General features: G+C 45.9%; 1 protein-coding gene across 6 annotated transcripts in view; it reads right to left on the reverse strand.

The window, feature by feature from the left end:
- Positions 1–27,065, reverse strand: part of ARVCF (ARVCF delta catenin family member) — a 140,605-nt gene that overhangs the window by 106,884 nt on the left and 6,656 nt on the right. The window contains exon 1 of one of the 6 annotated variants that reach the window (XM_019620965.3): positions 22,631–22,782. The exons of 2 other annotated variants lie outside the window; for them this stretch is intronic. Coding sequence is in view for 2 of the 4 variants with exons in the window: in XM_085238127.1 (XP_085094253.1) it covers positions 22,079–22,099 (21 nt within the window). In the remaining 2 variants the exon portion in view is untranslated. Of the gene's footprint in view, positions 1–21,620; positions 21,715–22,078; positions 22,443–22,630; positions 22,783–27,065 lie in introns of those variants that run through there. 3 more of the 6 variants (XM_085238127.1, XM_010719982.4, XM_019620966.3) reach the window with 3 other exon arrangements.

Below are 27,065 nucleotides of genomic sequence, written 5' to 3' on the forward strand. Positions count from 1 at the left end.
GTGATGGCTGGATGACTACAGCTGTGGGACTGGTTAACAATTACAGTAACAATGAAAAGAGCAATTTATGCCGCAGCACACTGATGTACAGCCAAGCCCCTGCCTAAAGAGATTAATAGAATAGGCTGACACATGCAACCAACAAAAATGTCTCCTGCAGAAGGTTTACTAACTAGATACTCATATTTCTGTGCAATTCCCTTAAAGACAGTACTCTGTATCTAAACCTGTTCCAGATAACAGAGGTCCAATGCACAAATAAGAAGCAACGAGCACTTAGAAAGTTCTCTGGTCTAAAGGAAAAAGAAAAGAAAGGATACTCCCCATTGCTTAGAAGGCAAAAAGTAGCCCAAAAGATTGCTTTATTTTGTGGGTAAGAGCAGACAAGGAGCCCCCAGGTGACATCTGGAGGAGTTCCTGCTGCAGCAGTGGCTTCAATACAAGGAGACCTCATAGGACCTTAAAGGAAGCACCACACAGCAATGATGGGAGAGGATAGCTCAACAGAAGCAGTGTGGCTGGAGAGGAGGAGGTCACAGAATCCCACGTTGCTGAAGCTACAGCCCCTGGTGCTCTCTGAAATAGATCTGCTGAACAGAAACAACTTGTATGGGTAAAGCATGGGTGGCTCAGGTGAGAAGGCACCCTTCTGGAACAGGCAAAACCCACGTAAGGGAAGGGAAAAAAAGGAGCTTCTGTAGAGAAATTCAGATAGTTCACAGGCAGGGCAGATGAACATTTTTACAAACCACAGAGCTTTTAGCTCTGGTTGATTTATTAAATGGGTCGTCCTCTTTTTACTATCACTTCAGGCAACAGTTGAATTATTCAATGAACTCCAGTTGACTACGTTGTTTCTAAAACACTTGGGCCACCTCTGGGAGAGGAAGACAGAAAGCAAAAGGGAATAAAAACACGTTTAAAAGTTAAAGAGCTTAACAGAAGTGGTCCTATCCCTTTATGAAGTCTCAGAAGCAGAGGGCAGTGTTTCTACAAGCTATCTGCTGAAGGAAGTCGTATCACACAGGCACAGCAATGAGCTGCAGATGTGCAGCTCAGCTACAACATCCAAAAATGAAGACGGCCTTGTCTCCCTGCTACCATGGCACAGAGATGACAGCCCTTCTGCTGCTCCAGCAGAGTGGGACACATGGCTTCAGCCCTGGAGATACCGATATGTTTCTGGAAAGAAACCCATACTTTGCCCTGGGAAGCTCCGCACCCCTAACCAAACAGTCAGAATTCCTCCTGCAGTCCCATGGAGTGGTGAGTCAGAAGTCCAGAAGTCCAGAACAGTCTTCTGGAGCTCACAAGAATGCAGAACTTCCTCACCAGCCCAGTTCTCACTTGACCTGTGAGAACAAGAACAGAGCCAGGCCTCCAAGTGAGGCAAATACCAAACCATCAAGCCAATGAAAACATCAATACCCTGAATACATAATTTCTGAAGGGTCACCAATTCCAGGGCTCAGCTTCACTGTTGCTTGAATTGTGAAATTCATAGTGGCATCTGAATTCATGAAAACACTGTGTGATGCTCATGTGGTCAGTGGCTGGATTCCAGATTTCAGCAGTGCAAGTGCTTCGGCAAAGTAGCAGAAGAGGTCTTGCAGAGCTTTCCCTGACCTAGCAAAGAAGATGCATCTGCTCCAGAAAAAAAGCAGCTTGCTGGAAGAAAGCCTGTTGGCAGCAGGGAATCCTGTTGTCCTTCGTGCCGACTCAGTAATGAGAGCTAGTTGCAGGAAAACACAAGAATCAATCAGTATGTCAAGAGAATGGGAAATAAACCAAATTAAAACACACATACAGAAATTAACGTCATCAAAAATGCAGAGGGCCTGGCAACAGCTCACTGAGGCCCCAAACAAATACAGTTCTTCATTATGCTAAGAAACAAAAACCAAACAAAAAAAAAAGCCCCAACACACAAACCATAAACTGTTGATAGTTTACATTCTTATGGCACATCACACCACCACTGCTCCCCAAGGACAGTCCTCTTGCAAACCACGCATGTATATTTCAAAACCCAAGTTATTTATGGCCTCTTTCCTCTACAATGATCACAAGCAGCTTACATGCACCTATTTATAAAAATATGAGCAGAACACTCCAACCTGAGCAAGTTACGGCATTGCACACCAACCTGTTTTTAAGTGTAAGGGTTAAAAGCCAGATGCACTATCAGCTAACAAGACCTACATGAGGATTTAGTGTTTTAGCATCTATGAGAGACTACTATACATAAAGACTTCCAGACTCTTCCCAATTCTCAACATCACTGTCCCCAAAAGCATAGCTTATATTTACTCAAAATGATCTTAGAGAGGAATAAATGAGGAACAAAATCATTTAAGTTTTGATACTCATCCTTCTGAGATAGAGACAGATGCAAGGCAACAGCCAAGCCTGCTGAAAGAGACTGGGTTCAGATGTTTGCCCCTTTCCATCTCAGACTTGATGTTCTACACAGCAGAGCTACCCAGCAAAGCAGCAAGGACCGACATTTTCAGCCCATCTCATGGAACAAGCCAGAATTCAAGGCCCACGTAGGACTACCTCTCAAATAGAAGGATGCTCTTTTATTTCTCCACATAAAAACTACAGCCATATGCAAGTGACAAAAGAATGCTGAATTTTCAAAACTGCTGATTATTCTGATGAAAGAAAAGCTTCCTTTTAAAATCATCCAATCTTTTTGGGAATCGTGACTGTCTTTAGTCTTAAACTAAATACCTGAGTTATTTAAAGCCTGCAAACAACTGTAATGTCAAAGACAGATATCTCAAAGACAACAAAGGAAGCATTTCTCAAGAACATATAAAAATGGTAAGCGATGCTAACAGAACTGGGAGACATTTAACACAGGGAAGGGCCCAGATCCCATAGCCCCAGTGAGTTCCACAGACCTTACCCAACGCAACAGCCAGAGTGAGGCATACAAACTGCATGCACACGGTCCCACTATATCAGCACACAGTAGACAATAGCAGTTTTAATGTTATGATTAAACACACAATACCAGTGCTTCCAAAACAGAGCCCGACAGATGTTAAGGTAGGTGGATTCCTGTGAAACAAAGCCATATCCAGTGGTTTACTATGTTTAAGCTGATTCAACAACTATATACATATACACAAACACGTCTATAAAAATGGGGAGGCATCATATATATCATATTCTCTCAGACACAGAACATGCAAACAGCCATTGACTCTTCCACATCAAACACACCCAACTTAGCAGGACTTGCTTTGTGCAGCAACACACAAAACCACAGAGACTGGCTATTGAATCACATCTCTTTGCCCTGAGGGTAGACGGAGATGTAATGGTTTATATGTGCTGGCATTACTTCCCATGAAATATTCCCATTTCTTTCAGTTTTTTTAAAAATAAAATCTTGCACCAAGTTTATCCCTTCATCCCAACTACTGCATTGTCCTGGGATCCTGATTTGCTTCTTCCCTCTACATCCTACATAGTTTTAAAGACAAAAAAATTAAGAATCCTTTCCAGAAACCTTTCCATCTTTTCTTCCTGTGTCTCAGCTATCTTATTAAAGGCTGTTCCAAGCTTTTCCTCTGGCAGCCATTTATGCGTTGTACAGATTAAGTCTTCCCTTTCCAGCAAGCCTAGGCTCTCCTCTCCTTACTGCAAAAATAGCACTGATGCAGACATTTCAAAATGCTTTTTAGTTTGTGTGCACTCACTGGGATGATTATGAACAGCACAAGAATCACGCATTGCAAAGATTTCAAAAAGATGCTTTAATAGTCTCTGTGTAAAAGAATAGCTGAAGTTTCTGAATCACCCAAGGAAAACAGGCAATTCCACTTCTTATTTTTCACTAAGAATCATAAAATGGTTTGAACTGGAAAGGACTTTTTGTTATGTTCCAGTAAAGATGCTTCACTGTAACCATGCATATTGCACAATGCCAATGTTCAGGCTCTGGTGTCATCAGGAAATTCTCAGTCGGGTAATTTCCATTCAGTCCCAGCCAAGAGCACTGCAGTGCACTTCGTGCTTACACACCACTGCCCAGAGAGCAGTGCCCTAACCAGCCCAACAGCCAACAAAGTTTATTACATACACCAGAAATACAATGTTAAGGGCGCATCTCCGAAATAATCTGGAATAACACCACAGGGAGAAAATTACTAACCAAATCCTCTTGTTTTCCCTCAAATTAAGTACACAAAAATGACAGATTATGCAACAGGAAGAAAAAGGATCACGTAAAATAAATAATGCCTTCTGTTTGCAACAAGCTGGGAGCATTTGCTAAGAATTTCCCACTCACTTCCCTTCTCTTACTTTTAAAATACAGCTCTACTTAACTGAGACTTTGAGAAACGTGACCCCCTCCCACAGCTCCAGAGCATCCCCCAGTAATTGAACTGCACAGCACCAGACAAGTCTCCTGTTTCATATGGGGTGCCATCAGGTTTTTGGTAGCAAAGAGTACAGGGAGCAAGAATTTACCCAAGCTGTATAACCTCTCTGATGGTTCCCCCTCTACCGAGCAGTTCCCTCAGTAAGTCACATACGGTCGTATTTTCCCCATGCAGTCAGCAGAGAAAGAAAGCTGAGACCCACACAAGACCCTGACAGGAGAAGCAACTGTGTTCAAAGGGGAAGTTGCCTCCTATCAGCCTAGCTAGAGAAGCTGCACACAAAAGCTCCTTAACAACCACAGAGGAAGTGCCAGACTCTGCTTACGAGGTTCATTTCTGTCCCCACCATTTCTGCAGTTTTCCCATTGCTGCCTGCTCTTTCCAACTGTACCTCTGAGGTAACCAGGACTCCAAGCTGCCCAGGGACATAACGTGCAGACATCCAAACTTTGTACCTGTACTGTGCAAACAAAGCTACACGCGTTAGTACTCTCATGTACGGTTACTGCAAAACAAACTAGGAAAAGGGAGAGGAAGGGTGTACCATAGAAGAGAGCAGCTGCCATCAGTGAAAAGCCATCGCCGCCTATAACCTCTGGTGATGTCTGCCGTGGCTCAGGTACTTAAGACGTACATGCAAGAGACAAATGCACCTGCAACCTGAATCCCACAGACAGTCTTGGGAAGAATCCCCAGTCTGGGGGAAGAACAGTCAGGAGCAGCAGAACAAGATGTGGAAGAAAGATAAACAATTTCGTATTTATTTTTCACACGAGCCAGCAGACCCAGGTCAGACTCCAGACATGCAGCTGTAGGAGCTGCAAAAGCTCCTGTGTCAGTACTTTGTGGGCAATGTTTACTACATGTGTTCTACTTGCCACATCTCTCACCGCCTTCAGATTGCACAGGATAAGCACCTGGAAGCACTGCTGCTGCTGGCAGCAGCTAAGGGCCCGATCTTCAGCCCTACAGCCATGCTTCCCTCACACCTCACCTTCATCTCAACCCACACAGGGAAGGCATGCTGCACTTTGACAAACCATTCAGAGATATTTAACAGGCCCAGAGATTGCCTTCTATTTGCTTGCCTCTTTGAGGGGAGGAGCAGCAATGAGCTGAACATCAGGCTTCCAAATTGCTATGCAAAGAGAACAAGAAGCTCTTAAATCTGCTTTTCCTCTCAGCTCACCGAAGAACTGCCTGGCCTACGAGTCCCAGCAGAAGCTGATGTGCTGAGCCTTCAGAGGAGACATGAATGAGAGGTGACCAGGGGACAACCCAGCTTCCTGAAGGGGACTTATGGGATGCCCAAATATACCCTCTCTCTTCATATTTCTCTATGTTATCTAAGGATTCTAGAATGTTACCTGGAACTCAAGCCAGCATATTTAGCAGTCAAATCATTTTAGTACTCAGATCATTTTGGTCTTTGCCAATGTTTGGAAATCCATGCTGCTCAGGGAAAGAGAGTGCGATTTTTTCTTAAATTATCCCAAACTCTAGAAGGCAACATCTTCCTGATATTCTCTTTGCATAAAAGATGGTCAACAAACATACAGAATGCTGAATTTGTTCCCCACTGCCATCTTACAAGACTCTTCTGCAAGCAGCACACCAGAGCAGGGTTCCCCAAGATGAGAGCCAGGACAAAACCCTTCTGCAGCCCAGCTCTCAGCAGCAAAAGTGAGCTAAAAATAAAAATAAAAAAGAAGGAAGACATGCAACATGGAAGATGGAAATAGAGAGGGAGAATAAACCAGACAGCCCTGGAAAAATTTCTGATTATTTCTGTAGAATAATAAATAAACCAGAAGTTCTATGGCACAGGAAGTTCTGAATGTGCTTTGTAGACCTTCCAAGTACAACAGAGATAACCAAGGACATGAACCTGGGTGGTAACCATGTCAATGACCACATTCCAAAACCAGGGTGCACTTAGGTTAGCTCACTGATACATCAACATCTCACTGCACCCTCGTCACGTCAGATGGGAAATATGGAGCTGCTGCTGGAAGGGAAATATCACTTCAATTCCAGGAGCAAGCAAGAGAAGTCCAACAGCTCTGCACCTGATCAACACCTGTCACTTTCCTAAGGCAGACAAAGCACCAGTCGTTCCCTTAAGCTCTGGAGCTTTCACCAGGAGCGCTCCCCCAGCATTGATCCTCCTGCACTTGGCTAACTTGCCTCTGGAAACAGCAGCAGGATCCACACATGATTAAAAGCTAGCTTGCACTCAGCCACACTGCTCAGCTACCAAATGTTTGTCCTCTAGTTACTGTTCAACATCTCCCTCTGCACGGACACTCCTCCACCGCTGCACTGACCAGATGCAAGGGTGGAAGCTTGCAAGAGCTGTAACTCAGTGGATCACCCTGTGAACCAAAACAGTTATTCCAAATGTTGTAAGTTTGCCTCTGTAAACCTACAGCAATTCTGATCCAATTCCAGCATCAATTCATTTATGAAGACACTTTTGAACATGGATCTAAATCAAACCCTGAAGTCAATAACACTGAAAACTCGAGACTGTTTCCTCTCAGTTTTTGCTGCCACTAAAAACAGATGCAGAATTCAGCAGGGATTTCTGTTTTTGCTTCCAACTACACATCACAACTCTGATTTAAAATTCTTTTTATCATCCTCTAAAAGAGTACGCAAACATTCAAGCCTAATGTGGGAGGGCAGGAATCCTGATAAACACACATGCTGGTGATCCATAAGCAAGGTGAAAAAAATATTCCACATGAAATTTTAAAGCACTGACGACATCACTTTGATGGAAGGGACACCAACCTTAAAACTAACCAATAAAGAAGGAACCATACGCCCTATCCAGTATGCAGCTTTACGTGCCATGTTATTGAGTGGAGGTGACACATGACAAGGATGTCTGCATTTTGCATTTCCACTCACTGGCACCTTTTTCAACAACAGCAGCATTCAAAGTACTTATTTTGTATTCTGCTCAACAGTAAGGAATATTCAGCATCCCAGAAGAAGAAAGAATTACAACAAACCACCTGCAGTTCTCTCAGTTCAGCAACTGAGCGTTCCTATCTCGCTGCTCTTCCACACAAAGTTACGGAGGTGGCGCTGAATTAGTTATACTGGAAACTAACATCACTCTACAGAAATCAGTACTGTTTGCTCCCAGTGGCATGAAATAAACAAGCATCCTTCTAAAAAAAAAAAAAAAATGGCTGATTGCTCCCAATGTCAGCCAAGCTTAAAAAATAATGCTCTGCATATTTATTTTTTTTTAAACGGGCCAGTCTGAAAGTTTTCAGCTTTTTTGGCATGCTCAGGGCATTGTTTTTTTAAACTGTTTCAAACTGAAGAATACTGTTTCCAAACAGTGAGCTGAGGAACTTTCACTTGAAGCCCAGCAAGCTTCCCAGCCGGCTGCAGCGGAGTTGGCAGCACGCACTGCTCTGCAGCAGCCTTGCAGCTGAGGCGGCTTGGCTTGGAGAAGCCTCACCGAGGAGCTCAGCTGTGTGTAGAACTACCTGAAGGGGTGGTGTGAGGAGAAGAGGACAAGGCCAGGCGCTTTTCAGAGGTGCCCAGGACACAGCAAGGGGCACCAAGTGGGACACAGGAAGCCATCGGAGCGCTTGATGACTGCACGGCCGACAGCACCGGCACAGGATGCTCCAAGAGGCTGCGGGGCCTCCGTCCTCACAGACGTCCACAGCCACGTGGGCACGGTGCTGAGCCACCTGCTCGGGGTGGCCCTGCCTGGGCTGGGCACAGAACCACCAACCCAGAGGTTCCTTCCTGCGCCTCTTCCTACCAGCAGTCCTGTTTTAGCCACCAAAATATATCCCACTATTTTTGAAAGTGCAAATCTGCATTTCAGTTCCTCTTGAGACACTCTCCACCCTAAGGCAAAGCAACAGGAAAAAAACACAACCTCAAAGGCTTTCTGAATTGCCTCCCCCACATTCAAACCCGCAGCAGCTATAAACGCTCACACAGTAATTAGGATCTCTACTAGGGGCTAAATAAGGCAAATGCAGCTTGCTGACTGAGACAGAAAAAGACCATGAGCCTCCTTCTGCCCATCAGATAGACAGGTACAGATTTAAAAATAAGGCTGGAACACTTTTAAAGGTTTGTCTTTTGGATATCTACTCAATCCACAGCACTGTCCAAATAACTTCATTACTATGCGAAAATAGTGTTCGGACTAAAACACAGAATTCACCTGAACACATTTCACATTAAAGCATATCCCTATTCCTTCTATACACTTCCAAGTATGGTCTGAAAGTTCAAGTTCTCAAATGCCAAAAGCACCCAATTTTCCCTCAGATAATCCAAAGTTACACTCCTTGACTTTCGCACAGCACAGCACCCAGGAGCTGCAGCAGTGTCAGTAACCAAGTGCAGGCAGCCCCTGCAGAGTGCATTGCTCTGGGTGAACCAGCAGGAGTTCTCCCACTTACCTTCAGTGGGCGAGCAGGGAAGCAGAGATTTCCCCTCGACGTTCCTGCTCTCCTCCCCCCTCTCCCAGCTGTCTCGCGTGGCCCAGCAGAAGCGGCCTCAGCACGCCTTCACACCGCCACCCGGCCAACACGACTGCTTTACGAAGCCAAAGCATGCAAACAGACACTCTGCAACTTCTTTCAAAAAGCTCCTTAAAATCCATTTCTTCATCAATCATCATTTCAAACCCTCTCCATTTTCCACCTATGTGACCTGACTTACTGCTGGCACGTGCTGCTTATGTGGGCACCTTTCAGTACTTGAGGGGAACTTAAAAGATGGAGATCGGCTTTTTACATAGGTGGATGGTGACAGGTCCAGGGAAATGATTTTAAAACTAAAAGAGGGAAGGTTTAGATCAAATATGAGGAAGAAGTTCTTTACTCAGAGGACAGTGAGGCCCCGGCGCTGCCCAGAGCTGTGGTGCCCCATCCCTGGAGGTGCCCCAGGCCGTGGCTGTGCCCTGGGCAGCCTGAGCTGGGGGGCACACAGCCCATGGCACAGGGGTGGCACTGGGTGGGCTTTAAAGTCCATTCCAACACAAACCATGCTGTGATTCTGAGAAGTTTCAGATGCCCCAATCCTACCAATCAAACCCTTAAATCAGGCACCTTGAATCACACTGTCCCACCTGTAGGCTAGGAGGTTGTTCTCACCTATGTTATTTTAAGCCTGCAACACATTCTTGAGAATGTAACAAAAATTCCTGCTCCAACACAATGCTTCACGTGTTTAATCATCACATCATTGTTTTCCACAATTATTTCCAGTAGGCTCTCTCCACGGTATTGACACATTGCCCCATATTATTATATCTCAAAAGTTGACATTCACAACCACTTTGTGAGGAAAAAAGTCCCCAGCTACATTTTAAATCAGGAGTCATTGTACGCCCTACTGTGCTTCTCACTGAACTGATCCTTGACATCATCAGACATAAAAATGCAACTGATACATTGTACACAACCTTCATTCATCACATTTAAATTCAATTTTGCTAATAAGGAAGGACTGAATTTGGGATGGCTGAAAGTTCAACTCGGCACCAGCAAAAATAACTTGCTATCAACAACCTTCTTCTCAACAGTCTCCAGGTATTGCTTTGGTAGCAACTCACCACACCCCTGAGATAGCACAGAAATCTACTCTAACATTGTGGCATTCGAGCTGCCTCCGGGACCTTTTGGACTGTTAAGATGATGCAACATAAATCAGAAAGTGTTTTCAAACTATTTCATTCCTCAAAAAGCCTTAAACAGCACTACCACAGCTCTGCCATTCAGCAGCGGCTGCAAAGCACACCAAGTGGGGTTTACCACCAGGCATCCATTTCAAAGTCCAAAAGAACACTAAGGAAACTTCTTCAAATGATTCCCCATTATATTTTACCCCTTAAGAGTGAGCCCAGAAACACCTTGCCTCTGCTGCCAATTCTTTTGCTTCCCAAAGACAATACAGAGGGAGATCTCTGATGACTTTCCTGAAGGGTCACACTACTTCAGGTCATTCCTCAAACACCAATGCTGAACCTGAGGAAAGCAGAACCTCCAGGCCCCACAGCTCCCAAGTACAGGATACCCAGGTGGATAACTTCAGTGCTGGAAAGTTATAAAGAGAAATGACATTTTAAACAGCATGCTAGAAGGCAGGTATTCAACAGCTCTCACATGTTACTGATAGCCAACAGCTAACTGACTGCACTTTTGAAAATCCAATGAGTTAAAAGTAGAAATTTTTGGCTGTTTGTGTTGTGCTCCCCTTCCAGAATATGGAGTACCAGACTGAGAGGTTTATCTTCTCCAAATCTTAATAGACAGCTAAATATAGTAAAATGGTGATTATTTAGCACATCTTTAAAGCAACTATTTCCCTCTCAATTAATTTCCCATTCCTTGGATTAATTATCTACTCAAATTTTCTTGATGCACCCACTGCAAGATGCTGAATGCACTTCCTGTAAATTAAATTGCCCTCAGAGATAATGACATTCCTAGAAGAACTTTGACTATGCCAAAAAACATTCTATTGAATGTGCTTGGATGGGTAGAAAGGAGAAAAGTGACAAGCATTGCCTCCAGAGACTTGTGGAAGTCTGGAGTTCGAACCTGAACAATAAGCTGCTTTCACTTACCCTCAGAGTGACCCTAACATAATAACAAGTAGTAGTTCTTCATTAGCTCAAATAAGAATGAAGTGCAATGCAGACAAAAAATCCAGAGATAATCACTACTAGCAGCAACTTCGGCACTGTGAGCTTGTATCCAAGAGTCTTAAGGTCTACTGAGCCACAAATGATCCAGACACACATTTCTATCATGATTAGAAACAAAGCTCCTACAAATTTCTGTAACACTCGATTGGGAACTTCATCAGAGAAGTGGCAAGCAGAGCATCAGTGGAGATGTCAAACAACTCCCACTCCGTGTCAGACCAGAATGCGACACCTCACAACTGCACGCTGCGGCACACAGGAGCAGAAAGCACAGGCCTCTGTCCTTCCTGAGACTGGAAGAGATTCAAACAGTTCCTCATCTTTCCTTGGAATCTCTGCTCAACTGTGAGGGCTGGTCCAAGAGGGGCAGTGATCCTAACTCCCAGGAACACAGCATGAAAGTGGACCAACCTCAGCACCTATTAAAAACCCAAACCAGCAGTTGTACTGAAAGCACATCAGGTGGAATAGCAGCCACTGGTTTTACTGGAAGGTGAATGGCACTGGAGGTGTTTCTTTCCTGCACAGAGCAAGGCGCTGTAGCACCCAGCACCCAGAGCCTGTCTGTCCCCACACCACTATCGAGGTGACAGCACCTTGCTGCCAACTCTGTGCTACTCTGGTTCTGGTTCTTACTGTGTTTCTTCCAGGTTGGTTTGTTATCACTGAGTGCCAGAGTCCTGAGTTCTGGAGTCACATCCCCAAAACATTATTACTGCACCAAATGCCAGGGCTGAGGCACAGCTCCACACCCGATTCTAACAGAACTCACACTGAAGCAGCGTTTCAGATCTGCCATCACCTTTTATCCTAGCAGCACGAACCAGCACTGCTTCTGCATCACGCTGGAGGTGTGAGGGCCAAGGAGGCCATCCCACAGGTAGAAGATGACTTCAGCAGGCAGAACACAAGGAAAGAAGAGGTTCTTATTACTCAGAGCTCTGTCATTTGAGCACAGCAAAAGGGAACTTTCAGAACAAAGCGTGGCTTAAATCAAGTATCTGCTAAAAGCTTACATGTTTCAAGCCCTCCTTACAAACAGTGTAGTGGAAACAGTCAAATTGAACTGCAGAAGGAAGGCAGGGTTAGCCTGCTATGGACTGAGCTTATAAAATATTTAAGCAAAGCATGTGACCATTGACAACATGCACCTTGATTGAACAATATGCTCCAGAAAAACAAAGGGTTTTTTTTCCTAGATCTTTAGCATATTAATATTTGCAGGGGAGAAAGGAAAGCAAAAGTTCTAAAAAAAAACAAAAAAAACAAAACAAAAAAAACCCCAACACACCCAAAAGCCATATACAGGGGAACACATTCCAAGTTTTAATAGCACAGCTCCTGAAAAGCGCACTTGGTAATATTATCCATGCTCTAATTCAGAAATAGACACGGGTACACTAGCAGATTCTCAATCTACACAAAAGCATACCCAAGTGGAACAACCCTGCTGAGAAGAAAGCTCTCACACTCCTCCAGTTGGAACTTCAGCATCTGTGGCTCTGCTCTGATGCTGGACAAAACCAAGCCAGGCTATGCTTTAATAATTGATGAAGCTCCCACCCCAGCTAAGGCAGTCAGTCAGCTGTACAAGAGCATAAACACACAGTCTGTACAGCACAACAGAAGTGAAATTCACTTGCTTACTAGTGATGGAAAGGTGTGATGGAGACTACAGGCTCTAGCTAAGAACTTCTGAAGTCAACACCAGCCTAGGCAGGAATTAATTTCTGGGATAAACCCAATATGGGACTATTGTACAATTTATTTTAAGTGTGTTATCAATCCTGCAGATATAAAATATTCGAAACTGTTTTATGGGAGTTTCTCTACTCTCCGCAACTATCTAGAGACAGAGCTGCATAGTCCTGCTGCTATCACTGGCTTCAGAAATAACTGGATTTTAATTAAACCCAGAAGACGAATGAAAAATTGATGCTACACCAGCACAAGTTTCTGCTTAATTCTTTTTTTCCTCCTAATAAAGGTGACACATTGATGCCACTTTTACAACCACAAATATAACAATTCCATTTCTGTTACTACCATTCCATGGGATCCCCTGGCTGAAGGCAGGGGCAGCACCTGCACAGCAGCGTCCCTCTCTGCTGGCTGGTGGCCCGGAGGGGCACACAGCGATGGAGAGGAGCAGCTCCAGGTCACCAAGCCGCAATCCTATGGGTGTCCAACATCTCATTTAGGGAAAGATTCCTTCGGATTTTATAAACCTTGTGAGTGAATAAGTTGACTAAAAAGAACATCAGTACCAAACGGGAAAGTCATGACGACTTGAATTTAAAACACTTTATAGACACACTGACTCACAAACCATCTCCGTGCTGAAGGATTCGTAAGAGCAGGCTGCATTCTGGGACATGTCAATTAAAATTAAGAATGAAATAACTCTGTGCAACGGTGCTGAATGGCATTTTCTTTCAAGAGACCACAAGTTCAAACAGATCTCAGCCCTGCAATCAGATTATTCTTAACTCTTTCATTCCCAACGCAACTGACCAGCTCACAAGAGGCGGATGCAGAGCACTGGGTGCCCAAACCCTGCAGACACAGCGCTGCCAGGAAGGCTGTGCAGCTCTGAGCTACCGTGAGAGCAGGATTTAGTCTACAGCTGCAGATACAGTAAGAAAAATAAGAGAAATCAGGAAGTGCATGTAACAGTTTGCTCTTACAACCAGTCAAACCAAGCAGAACTTTGAGGAATTTGTTATCAGCAGTCACCATACTGAGATTATTGGAGAAAGCAGCCTTCGCACCTCCTGCCCAACCACGCTCACAGCACAGCTCAGCACCAGACTGCACCACACACACTCCTGGTGAAACAAGAAGGCTGCACTCAGCTCTGCACCCCTCCTACAGCTGCAGGAAACACACCACCACACAACTGCACAACAGCATTTCCACTTGCATGAAGTGCCCCAAGTTACCTCGCTGCTCAGCACAACACAAAGCAGAGTTAAGGAAGAACAGAGGTACCTTTTCCCACTGTTAGCTACCTACAAGTGCAATCTTGGGTATCCATATAAAATATTTAAGAAACGCGCATGTATACATGGCATATCTCCAATGTCAATTTTAGAAGAGATTAAAATAAGCATTTATATTTTAATTCTCGGGACAAAGCAAATTCTCTCTGTCCCTTTAAAAGAAAAGCAGGGATGTCCATGAATAGAACAGAGCACTTTGGAGAGTTTTGAATCCGGGAAGAGGGGATAAGCGCGCGGGCGAAGAACCCCACAGTCTTCATAAATATTTCTGTGACTCCACTTGCCAAAACAGTATCCATACGACACAGCTCCGCCAAGTTTCTTTGAAAACAAGAAAATTCAAAGGGCAACAGCTCATGAAACCCACACACCTGCAGTGCATTTACACAGACACACCGATCCAGCTGCCGTGGATGGGACCCTACCCTCAGCATCCCACACAGGCAGATGCAGGTCCCACCAGCAGTCCTCTCATGGAAAGCCTCCACAACCCAGCACCCTGGGCACGGCCACAGCACAGGGTATGCCACACCTCGTGCTTGGAAGCAGCACAGGGAGAAAAAAAACATCACATTTTGAGCAATGAAAACTTTGTGTTAGCATTATTAAACAGACCGTGATGTATCAGCGTAGTGAAAGAAAGTAAAATAAAATAAATGGATCCCATGTAATGGAAACAGAAGGATGGCTTTGACTGGAGATCCAAACCCAAGCAGCAGAAAGGCTCAGGAGGTCAGAACGACGTCACCCCGGATTTAAAGCACCTTGCAGCCAGGTGTTTCAGCTCCACCAAACACTGTTATTGTGCTCTTTGCATCTGCTGCCACTGCCAAGGAAAGAAATAGGGGGCATCTATTTAGAGTATTTAGATAGTTTAAAACCCAACCTGTTAGAAAGGGCAGAAATGTTTCCAACAATCAAACTGAACAACACTCCCCCTCTCTTTCTCTCTACGTTTTCATAAAACTGACAAAAAATACTTTTAATAGATTAAAATACAGAAGCTGCAGCTGCCAATGCCAAGGTCTTTCTGTCACTGTTACACAAATAAATCAGCACTTCTTTGCATCTACTGCTGTGGACAAAAGAGAAGAGCGTAGTGTCACCTCCTGTTTGCTTCTTATTTACTGGATGTTATTCAAAGAAGCTCTTTTCTCATTGCCTGCATCTAAAATGAGTGATGGCTGCAGTTTCTGATGTAATAACAGACATCTCTTCCCTCCAGAAATACTCTGCTAAGAATATTGAACCTCAGAAGCACAGCATTATGCCTTCAGATTGCCAAAGGTGCACATTACTGTGCAGCCCTGGCATCGCTGCGCTGGTGGCACCACTGCTGCTGATGGTTGAAAAGCTGAATAGGAAAAAGAAATGGGAAGTGATAAGATCGTGTCATAAAATACAAAACAAATGTGCTGCTGTGACCAAGATTCATTCTAACCTCAGGTAACACAACATCATGTCACGCGTGACAGAAAGAATGACCCAGATAAGATGAAATTGCTAAGGACAAACATGAAGTGTTCCTCATCAGGCATACATATGTTTACATAAATTTGTTTATATTTACATACTCTAATGTGCACAATTCAGTTGTTAACAAGTTTCGTAAATGCATCACAGTCCACTCCATTTGGCCAAAGAGCAGGAGGAGGAGCCAGGAAATACAGTCTCCTTGTTAAAACATGGCAAACAGGAATTGAGACGGGGATTGCAGCCCCAGGTTCTGATACTGCGCTACTGCTAGGGCACAATCACCTTGCAGAAGTGAATTAATGCCATAACTAGAAGACCTCAGAAGATCCCATATATTTTATTAAATACCTAGCAACTTAGCTGCCAGCTGAGAAAGCAAGGACAAGTTTTCTGCATACAGACTCATTGAAATTTCATCCAGAAAGCTCCATGTTATTAACCCCCACACACCAGCCAGCATTACCTGGAACTCACTCCCAGCATCTGTGCTCACTGTCTCCCTTTCTCCAGAGCAAAACAGAACTCCACTTTCTCTCCTACTTCCCTCTACTGTGCTTCTCTGGCTGGACACCATCCCTCCTGTAACAGCAGGATGAAGCAGGAAGGCTACAAACTTGCTGCTGGGGAGCAGGCATTCAGCTACTGCTTTAGGAGGTGCTTTCCCCTGCTTACTTCCTTTACCCAAAAGAGAACACCAACGAGGAAACACCTCATCCATGACATCCAAAGACCTCTCTTATGAGTTTCAAGAATCACACAGAATCAGGGAGTCACCCCAAGCTGGAAGGGACCCATAAGGTTCACTGAGCTCAACTCCCAGCTCTGCACAGGACCACCTGAAAATCAGTCTGGGAGCATCGTCCAAATGCTGCTTGAACTTTGGCAGCCTGCTGCTGCATCCCCCAGGCAGCCTGCTCCAGGGCCACACCACCCTCTGGGGAACAACCCCTTCCTAACACCAGCCTGATGCTCCACGCTACTCTCTCGGGTCCTTTCACTGTCACCAGAGAACACGAATCTCATAAGATATGAAGGCAGTCTCTCCTCTGGTACTGATAGATGGCTGTACTTAACAAGGTCTAGTAGCAATAAAAGGAAAAAGCAACTAGGCAGTAAAGAATTTCATTTGCAGCACACCAGATAATTTCAAAATATTACCAACACAACTAAAAATAACTGAGGCACAGTAATGCTCAGGCAGCATTTAGGGCAAGTAATGAGACCACGCAGCTTTTGAGTTACAAGCACAGAAATAACCATTCCCTTTTAATTAAAGGCAACTATTAATATTATTAGTTACCCTTAAAAAAAACCCAGAAAGTCTGCCAACAATCCAGCAGTTCAAAGGGGCATCTCACAGCCAAATGCTGTGAAAGCAGTGAGAACCAAATTCTACAACTGTAAGCACTATCGATACGTAATTTATGAGTAAAAGCTACCACTAACAAAGCCACTCTTGACTTCCACAGTATTCAGCATTTATGTTGAAATCTTTCACAACCCAGAAAAAGATTATCTTAAGCACTGCCTCATTAGGGCATCATGACTATGATCTACAAGAGCTGCACTCTTAAACTAACAAAAACCGTATCTAGGATCCATCAGAGACTTGAAAAGCAAAGAAATCACCAAAACAGCCAACTGGGCAATGCTGGAGTTCCAGAACATGCTGCCACTATTTCCCAGTGGCCAGTAACCAGTGTGATGCCAGTAACAGAAAGCATCTGCAGGAATAAACACATCCCTCTTAATAAACTACACGAACAATAAATAGGAGGATTATCCTGGCCAACACTGCTTCCGTTAGGAAGAAGCTTTAAGGACAAACACTAACACAGGTTCTCCCACGTACCCACTAACACCAGGACGTGAGGCAGGGCCAGAGCAGTTGCTCTACAGAATTCACACCAACAGAGAACAGCAGTCCCAGCCTGAGACCCAGGGTCTGTTAGGCTGGTGTCCAACAGAGGTTCAGCGGGTGCTGATACAAAGCTCCTGCCACCTGCATATTCTGTTTTACAAATCAGTCATTTTGTCCATTCAAAACCAATTGTTTTCCATTGTTGTAATGCAGTACCACGTGAAATACAATATATAGTCTTATATACCGGTTTTCTTATCAAGACTACTTTAAACAAACAGCCTGTATTAAACTCCTTAATCAAACAACTCTATCTCATGTAAGCTTGAAAAGCTCCAGTCTTTGCAGCTTTCTGCTACAAACACTGATACACTTTGTTAAATGCATCTCAAAACAAAGCAGCTCAGGTCCACACTGCACTATGCCTGGAAGCCAACAGGGCCCTTATTCCCTTAACACCAAGTTCCCTGAAAACCATTTAATCAAAGAGAAATGCAGATGGTTTCAGATGCAAAACTTGCTAAAACAATTTGAAAGAGTTTACAATTCAAACAGCAGATTAATCCCCAAAGTCCATGGAACCATTCACCTCCACCACCACAGAGGGACCGCACCACATATCTCATCAGCTCCAGAATGAATGGCAAGCCGGTAAGAAGAACAACCTTCTGAAAGTTCAGCATGATTCTGATCACTGTTACACTACGTGCATTTAAAGCAACACTGCTTCAATCAAACTGTATTGCTGTAGCCACAGCTCTGCAAGCAAATACATTCCGGATGGTACAAAAAAAGGCCCTCACTTTCTGGTTCCATTTCGGGCTTTCAGGAACATCTCCTTCTCTGAACAATAGCTTGGAAGTTTTACTAAAAATAAAAGTTCAGAGCTGTGCCAAGTGATTTAGCTTGCAGAGGCAGAAATTCCCAAGCTCAAATACTCCCCACGTCTACTCAAAAGAATTTTCACTTTATTTTTCTGAATGCCAAAGAGGAGACGGCGATGTGAAGGACAGCTGCGTGGGATCAGCCAAAAGGGAAAAGTCAGGCATTTCAATTTCCTCCTGTAAGCAGGTGTGGGCTTGACTCATCAAAGGGGCAGAGAACACCACTGGAAGTAATGAATTTTCACATTACTGCAGTGCACAGGGAGCACCGAGCCCATGGAAACACCACCCTCAGTAAGACAGAAGAGATCACCCCTGCCCATTTGTAGATACAAAAGATTATGAGCTGTGCCCAGAGAAAGCAAGACTTCAGCTCCTACGTGCTCATAAAGCTTCTCCCAGGTACAGTTACATTTGCTCACTGCTCAGGCATGCAGACAAGTGACTAAAAGAAAAACAAAGCTGGGCTGCAACCTAATGAAATACGTGAGGCACAAAGGACACGGGGAAATCAGAGCTATCTAAGTTTGAGTTTCAGTTTTCCTTTAAATAGTAATTTGAAACATTGTCTAATCTCAGGGTTTAACTCGAGGGACTCCATTCACTGCTAAACCACTCCTCTCACTCTATTCCACAGCTGAGACACAGGGAGCAATCAGCCGTTACCCACATCCTTAAAAGGCAAAACAAAACACAAGAAAACCTACGAACACAATTCCACATTCCATTTTTCACCAGAAATAAAACCCTTCAACGTAAACCAAGCACCACCTCCTACTATCTGAGCTCTGTTACAACCGCAGGCACCGCAGCGCCCATTTCCCTCTCTGCCCTGCTGTGGAGGAACCAGCAGCGTGCTGCTGGCACAACAGCCGCCCAGCAGCCCCGACCGCTCCATGACACAGGACACGATCCACGGCAGAGCCGAACCCCCAGAGAAGCTCCTGGCACTGCACAAGTTAGAAGCACCCTGTGCAGGCAGCTTCCAACGGTTACCACCGCCCTTTTTTCCCTGCGTTTCATCTATAATAACAGGCATCCCTATGTTATGACTGACATTTTGCGTGCATACCTTTCTTTTTTCTTTCAGCTTTTATTTTTAGCAGCTGCAGTGCAACTGAAGCAAACCTCGTGGTCAGCCCAGCGCGGCCCCTCAGCCTTTGGGACAGGTGGTTCGGAGGCAGCCCCGAGCGCTGTGCTGTTACAGCCTGCACTCACACGCACAAACCCTTGTGTCCCAACAGCTCACATCAGCACTTTTACAAGAAAGCAGTTCTAGCGACAGCATTTACTGACCCGTGCTAAAAGTTAAGTTCCCATCTGACTTCTTCTGGCAGGATTTGCCCAGCTGACCAGAGAGTGACGATGCTGCCACACGTCGCACCTCCAAGAACACATCTGCCCCAAGACTTCCACGGCTCACACAGACCCCGCCAGGCCCATCGCCAACGCACCACTCCATTTTTCGTCCTGCAGCTCCAAGCTTCCACGCTTGCTCACATCAGCATCATCCTCCAGCAGAATGCTCCAGGGACAAGGTGCTGGGGCATTGCTGACTGGGCTCAGGGCATGAATTGGTCATGTTTGCAAAGTATTTTCTGAAGCAGAAATAACAGAACTGAACGATTTTCACCAGAAGTCACTAGCTGACTCCTTTCTCCTTCACAACTTTATAGCCCCAAGGCAAGCCAGCATTTGAAGTTTCAGGACCAGATCAAAACCATACGTCATACAGCACTCCAAGCATATTTTAGCAGTCACAGACTCCAAGAAAATTCCAAATTTCATGAACTCTGTAGAGATAGACTAAAGAATTTCAGGCGTGCGTGGACAAACTTCAGCATCCCCATCCACAGCCAGCAGCAGCGGAGGGAAGAGCCAAGGCAGAGCACAGGACACGCCAGCCCTCCCATTACAGCCACAAGATCCGGCTCTCCGTGTGCATTTGCTCCACCAGTCTTCCAAGGTGCAATGCTGCTCTGGGGCCCAGAACTTGAGGAACTGTGGCTGCTCTCAGCTGAAGTCCCAGGGAGAGCTGGAAGTCACCCCTGCTCCTTTTTAATTACAATTAACAATTGACTTAGCTCAGGCTTTAGATATGAGGAGTCTCAAAAGGCATTGAGTCTTCAGTTGACATGATGGAAATCCCTTCAGCCTTTGTATACATGGATTGCGCAGGATTGCCACTCGCCTTAACCATTTATCCATTTGGCTTAATTTTACTTAATTGTGATCGTTAAAGTTAAAAAATTACTTTCTAAAGGCTCTGTAACTACACAATAAATTTCTCTGACAACGCAGTTGAGAACCGCTGCCTTTCATTAAGCAAACCATTCTCTAATATGCTGTTGCAGCATCAACTCCATCAGTTATGCTGCAGAAAGGCCTCAGAATAAATCAAGAGCCCATCCTCCACCAGAAAAGATAAAGTAACACTTCTCTGTCTCACCCTCAGCTGTGAAAGCAGCATGAAAATTAAAACCACAGGCATTTTTTTTGTTGTTTTGATGTGGAAGAAGAATTTACAAATTAACTGCGATGCATGACCTGAAGCGATTAACGGTAATCTTCCACCACTCAAGCTTCTCCTCCTATCCACACAGAAAGCTCAGAAGATGAGAACACAGCTCCGTGTGCAGAGCTGAAGGCATCAAACACACCGTTAGCATTCTGCCCTCTGCTTCACTTTTTATTCAAAGAAAAAAAAATCCACCAAAGCTGCCATCCATCTAGGTACACCAGATGAGCAGCTTGCAGCACTGCGCACCTCAGGGCAGGCCCTGCACAGCCCAGGGCAGACAGCAGGAGCAGGTCCTACACAGCTCAGAGCCTTCCGCCCAAAGGACGTGGGGGTGCGGGACGCACATGGCACACAATGCAGCCGACCAAGCCGGGCCCCCAGCGGGCAGGGCGGCCGCCACTGTCATATCCAAAGGGAGCGAGCACAGAGGGGCCAGGCTGAAAGGGCTGCTTTCCCTGAAGAGAAACCCGTATCCCATTTGCATCAAGAAACAATTCAGCCTTCTGCTGCCGGGATGGAAAAGCAGGGTGCAGCAAGCTTAAAGCAAACTGAAGCACTTCCAACAACTCCAGAGCAGTGAACTTAAATCCATCAGCAGCACGTTTTACATCCCTCTCCCCAGACACGCTATTTTAAATGAAGAAAGGAGAGAAGAAAAAGGATACTTAAAGAAGTCTGTAGCAACTGCCCCCCACTGTCACCTGCGCTCAACGGAGCTGTGGGGTCACGGCAGCGAGCACCCGCACACGCAGCAGCCTGCTGGCCTTGGTACCTACCTGCCTGCCCCAGCTTCACTCTGCAGTGCCCAAAGACACCCCAAGGCAAAGAAGGACATCTGAAATCTCCCGCCGAGCTGTAAGTTCATTATTAGCATAGCAGCGAAGAGGACTTTCTGCTTAAAATAACATTTACATAAGAAATAGAAGTTATTTCCCCACTACGTTCAGCAACAGAATCAAAGAGCGCGGCGCGCCGTGTGGGAAAAGCAAACACTTCGCGCAGCACAATAGCCAGCCTTTCCTTTTCCAAAAGCGCTGCTCCTAGCTGCTCTACGTCAAAGAGTTCCCCAGATCTACCGAGCGGGACGAGAAGGTCAAAGAGAACAACAGTTGGTTTTCCCGAGCGTTTCACCAGCGAGCACAACAGGCAGCGGCAAAACCTCTCCCGAACGCTCGGTTGGAAAAAAGCAGCCCAGCGTCCCCCGGCCCCGCGAGGACGCGAGTCGCGCACTGACCCGTTCGAGCTCCGCAGGCATGGATGCGCGGCGCCGGCCGCACCGCCCCCGGCACGGACGCGCCCCGTTCCCCGCGACCCCTCGGAGCGCGCAGCCTCCCGCTCCGGCCGCCTCCGCAGCCTCGTTCCCTCGCGAAGCTCGCTCCTCCCGCGACCCGAGCGGCTGCCTCCCTCCGGCCGGAGCCCATCCGGGGCGAAGAGCCCCGCGGAGAAGCGCCGCCGCCGCCCCGAGGGGAGGGAACCCCGCTCACGCGGCTCCGCTCCCGCCGCCCGGGCCCTAGGGGCGGGACCGACGGGCGGCCGGGGCCGGGCCGCGCCCGGCGGCTGCGAGAGCCCGGCCGGGGGGCGCGGGGCGGGGCGGGGCGGGGCCGTCCCCAGCCGAGCCGCGTCCCTCGGGCCCGACCCGCCGCCGGAGCTGCGCTGCCGCGTGCGCGAGACAAAGGAGGAAAGCGAGCGGCGGCCGCGCGGGGTGACCGCGGCGCGTCTTCACGAGAGGGATGGCTGGCGAGAAGGCACGAGAAAGGAAAGGCCCCGGCTCGTTTACTTTTCGTACCCCGTCTGGAGATTAACGCCATTCCTAATGCAGCGGCGGCATAGAAAGGTCATCTGCAATCGCGGCTTCCTCCCTTTCGGATCTTCCACAGAAAGTGAGGCTGACGGCTCCGAGCACAGCTGGCCTCGTTTCTTAAAACCATTCACCTGCGCGCAGACCTGGCCCGCGTTCGTGAAGGTACCTCCTGGCCGAATTACAACGAACGCCAGCTGTGCCGCGCCTTCCGTCCCCCGCCCTGCCGGCAGCTCCCAGCCCCGTGCTGCTGCTGGGCTGCGAGCCCGGAGATGGAAGAGAGCCTTCCTAAGTGCCCAGTCCCGGGCTGGAGCCCTTCTTTCTGCCTTCTCTGAGAAACTGCAGAAAGGAGACGTACGGATAAATAGGGAGCCGTCGGGCGGCGTGAGAACGGGACGGGCAGCGCTGCGCACGGGGTGCCGCCAGCCCAGGGAGGAGGCAGGGCGGCCCAGCTGCAGCCCCCGAGCCCCCCTAGGGCTGGTTCTGCTCTATGATACCGGGCTCCAGCAGCAAACCAAAGCAATAAATAAATCCAAGCCTATAACAGCTGGCGGCTGAAGAAGGGTAATTAGGGACTGAAAGCTACTGAAATCAAATTAGAGACTGTCCTGGAAAACAGGGATGGTCGGAGCCAAAGGAACGAAAGGAAGGTGGAGCACAACGGAGTTTTCTATAATTCCCAGAATAGGCACCTTAGCACAAAAGGGCCTTTTCATCCTAGCTTCACAGTCCCTGAGAATTCTGAAACACACTTCTAGCATCAGTGCAATTAACATGTCAAGTAATACAAATCTCAGCAGATAAACATTAAAAAAATGACATTTAACACAGGCAGGAATGTGTCAGACATTTAATCCTTACTGCAGCTCTCCTACTGCAGCCCAGGTCAGGGTTCCAGCTGAACACCGGAGCCAAGGTTGGGCAGGTGAGGGGCAGAAGATGGCAGAGCTGCGCTACCCAGCCCTGAGCAGTTTGTTTCACTGTTGTAAAGGCTGACAAAAGCAACGGTAGATGTTCTGCGAGATTTGGCTGAAATAAACTATTTGCTGTGAGGGCAGAAAATAAACAGAGTCCATCTTAAAAACAAATAACTCAGAAGCAACTGGTAGCAGCCCTCAATAAAATACTAAAGTCAAAGCAAAGCAGAAGGAATGCAGTTTGTCCCAGTGCCCTGTACTTGCACAGCTCTCCCCCTCCTCCTCGCCCAACTATTCTTCAAGTTAACTAACAGAGCTCAACTTTTGTTGAGGCCACGCTGGCACAGAAAGGCACCATTCAATTTAGGCATGTACGTGGACATGTGCCAGACCTTCTTACACTGTCAAAGAAAAAAAACCTTACAAAGTCTATATCCATAGGGCGCTGTGGCAATTAGGTGTGAATGCAGAACGATGAAACCAAAAACCTTCCTGGGCAGACTTGCCAATTCTCTCACTGCAAACCCACCGGTACGTCTGCAAGCCCTGCAAGATTAGCATTGCTGAATTTTGAAGTCCAGCCTTCCAGATTCAAGAACAGTAACTTCCTCCCCAATATGTAGATGCTGGGAGGCCTTCTGGTTATAAGATAAACTTTTAAAATATTCTCACTCAAAACCAAAGATTTTATATATATATATATATATATATATATTTTTTTTTTTTAAAGCAAAGAACATTTTTTTATGAGCTTGCAATATCTTGGAGCTCAAATGCTTCTGAATGCTGGGGCTTGGCAATACTGAAGTAACTAATTACCTAAATAAGAGTTATGGATTAGATCCCTGAGGTGATACTGAATTTCCAAATTCTGGCCACAAACACACCATCCATCAGTACCGAACTGCTGACTACATCCCAAAGTTGCCCCTTCCCTCCCCACTTCCTTTTTTAACAGAACTTTAATTTCTTAATTTATCACATTTTTCCTACTGCCAGAAGTAGGCTGAGAACTGTCTTTTCTCTCTTGGAGAAATAAAACACACAGGTAGGAAGTGCTTTAATTTTCTGGAAGACGGGCAGGCACAGGATCTGGGCCAAGTTCTCCTTTTCATTTTCTCCCATTACTCTTAAAAAATTTAAATCAGTAGTGCTGCACTATGGATTGATCTGCTCTCAGAGGCACTAAAACCAAAACAGTTTACAGCTCTGCCTGGAAACATAACATATGGCCCCAGTGATACGTAACACCCATAAACCTAGCCGAGCGACAAGTCACAAGATGAATCGAGAATTCCAGCTAACCATACAGGCAAAAGCACCCACTGCAGCTCTCAGCATCAGACAGCTTCTGTTCACACGGGTACCTTCCACACCAAGGTTGTATTTATTGCTGCTCTAGGGATTCCATGCCACAAATATACAAGGTGAGAGTACTAAAGAACAGCACACCATGATGTGTCACTGAGCCACACTGTGATTATTTTAATGTGGGCAGATGAAAACAAGAATTTTTTCCACCAACGTGCATTTTGTAATCTCTCACCGTTATCATTTCCATCATTTTTAAATGTTTGAAAAATTCCATTGATCCCTTCAGAGCATCCGTACTTGGTCCCAAATTGTTGCATGACTCTCGTAAGACAAAACCACCGTGGCACTCGTAACATTTGAAAGTCCTTTTGCGTTCATATTGCAAGGTTAGAAACAGAGATGAAGCCAGATAGCCTTCATCAGGAAGGAGGCAGCATTCAGGGGGAGGAGGCTTCCATGCATCAGTGCTAAAAAGAAGGTCTAAAGCATCACGGAGCTGAAGACCAATATGACAAAGAAGCCACAGCCACACTCTGCAGTGGGCAACGTTAGGTACGTCAGTGAGTTCAAAGCGTTGTCGTCTGGACACAAACAGCTTCCATCTTGCTACATCTAATATCAGTCGAGTCCATTTCATCCCAGTTGTCACATGACAGGATGAGAACAAGGACAGTCTGGCAACAGCATTGCTTACATTAGAAGTAAAGGACAAAGGAAGCTTCATGTCACCACATATAGGTTGCAGCCGAATGAATGCCCTATGTTTCTGCCTAGCAGCTTCACTTAGGTAAGAATCAACTACATCTTACGGGATTAAAAATAGAAAAAATAACCTCCGGTTTTAAGAAAAAAATTAAGATGTCATTCCTTCATAAATGTAATGCTAACAGCAAGGAAAAAAATCTGATTTAAGGTTAGGACTGTGGCCATAATTTCATACTGTAGCTATTGGAAAGGAAAACAAAGGCACTGCAAAGCATGAAAACCCAGCACTGCTCATCTTTCATTTTTTTTATTCCTCCCCTCCCTGCCCTCAGATTTTCCAGATGATTTGTGCCACGTTTCAAGCTGAACGTTACAATCACTTGCTCAGAAGATCAACGTACGGCATTCTCTCATTCAGAGGGGAAAAAATCTGGTTTCTCATTAACGTACAGGACTGATAGATGTCTACGCAATCAACTCATTTTTATGATCCTTTTCAAACTAATTACTGTCTTCCTCAAACCAAAACCTGAACATGTTTGGTTTCTTCTTTCCTGAAGAGAGAAGCAAGGTTGTTGTGTATGGCATTTATTCCGGAGGAACGTATTTGAAACACTTGCATATAGAGAATAAGGCTGCAAAAAGAAAAAAAGAGCCAATCAAGCTGCTTCAGAAACAAGGAGAGCGGAGCTCTTCTCAGTCTTTTAACTACAGAACTCTAACCATGTTCCTCCACCAGCAGCGAAAGGCACACATTAGCTTCAGTGCCTAAAATGAGCTCAGGCAGTAACCGATAGCGCTCCCAGTCACCACAGCTATGGCTCAAAAAATAACCTCTTCAGCTAGTAATTTGGTAGCTTAGAAACAGGAAGCAGCTTTTATATATACATACACACACCTCGAGCATAAACTCTGACATTCATTTGGAGGAAGGCTACCGTCACAGCTGGCACTCGGCCCCGGGCTGCCCATGGCCATCTCTGGCCATTCTGCTCTCAGTCACTCCGATGACTTCCGAGAGCGACTCCACGGCCACGACAAAGAAAGCAAAGGAAGCAAAGAAAGCAAGAGCCTCACAGAGCCATGAGCAGCACGGCCCGAAGTAACGAAAGGCTCAGCCTTGATCAGCGACGTTGCAATCCAACTGCCATTCTTTTTCTGCATAAATTCTCAGGAGTACACAGATACCCACAACAGCAGAAATGGAATTGAAGAAAACTTTTGGTTTTAAAAGCCTTTGGGTCCAAAACCACCACTTTGCTTACACACTCCTCCCGTGTTTGTGCAAAGCACTCCTGCTGCAACATGGGGATCTGCGAGGGAACGGCGCCCAGGGACCAGCAGCCTTCTGTTGCCTGGTGGGGATGAGGGCAGGTGCACAGATCACAGCCCGTACTGACAGCAAAGTCTTGTCAAAGAATTGACAGAGGGTACAAAAAGGTTTTGTGAGGATTTGGAATACATTGCCTGATCTTGCAAATCTCACA

This window comes from Meleagris gallopavo, chromosome 17 (assembly GCF_905368555.1).
Source record: "Meleagris gallopavo chromosome 17, MGAL_WU_HG_1.1, whole genome shotgun sequence".
NCBI classification, from domain to species: Eukaryota; Metazoa; Chordata; class Aves; order Galliformes; family Phasianidae; genus Meleagris; species Meleagris gallopavo.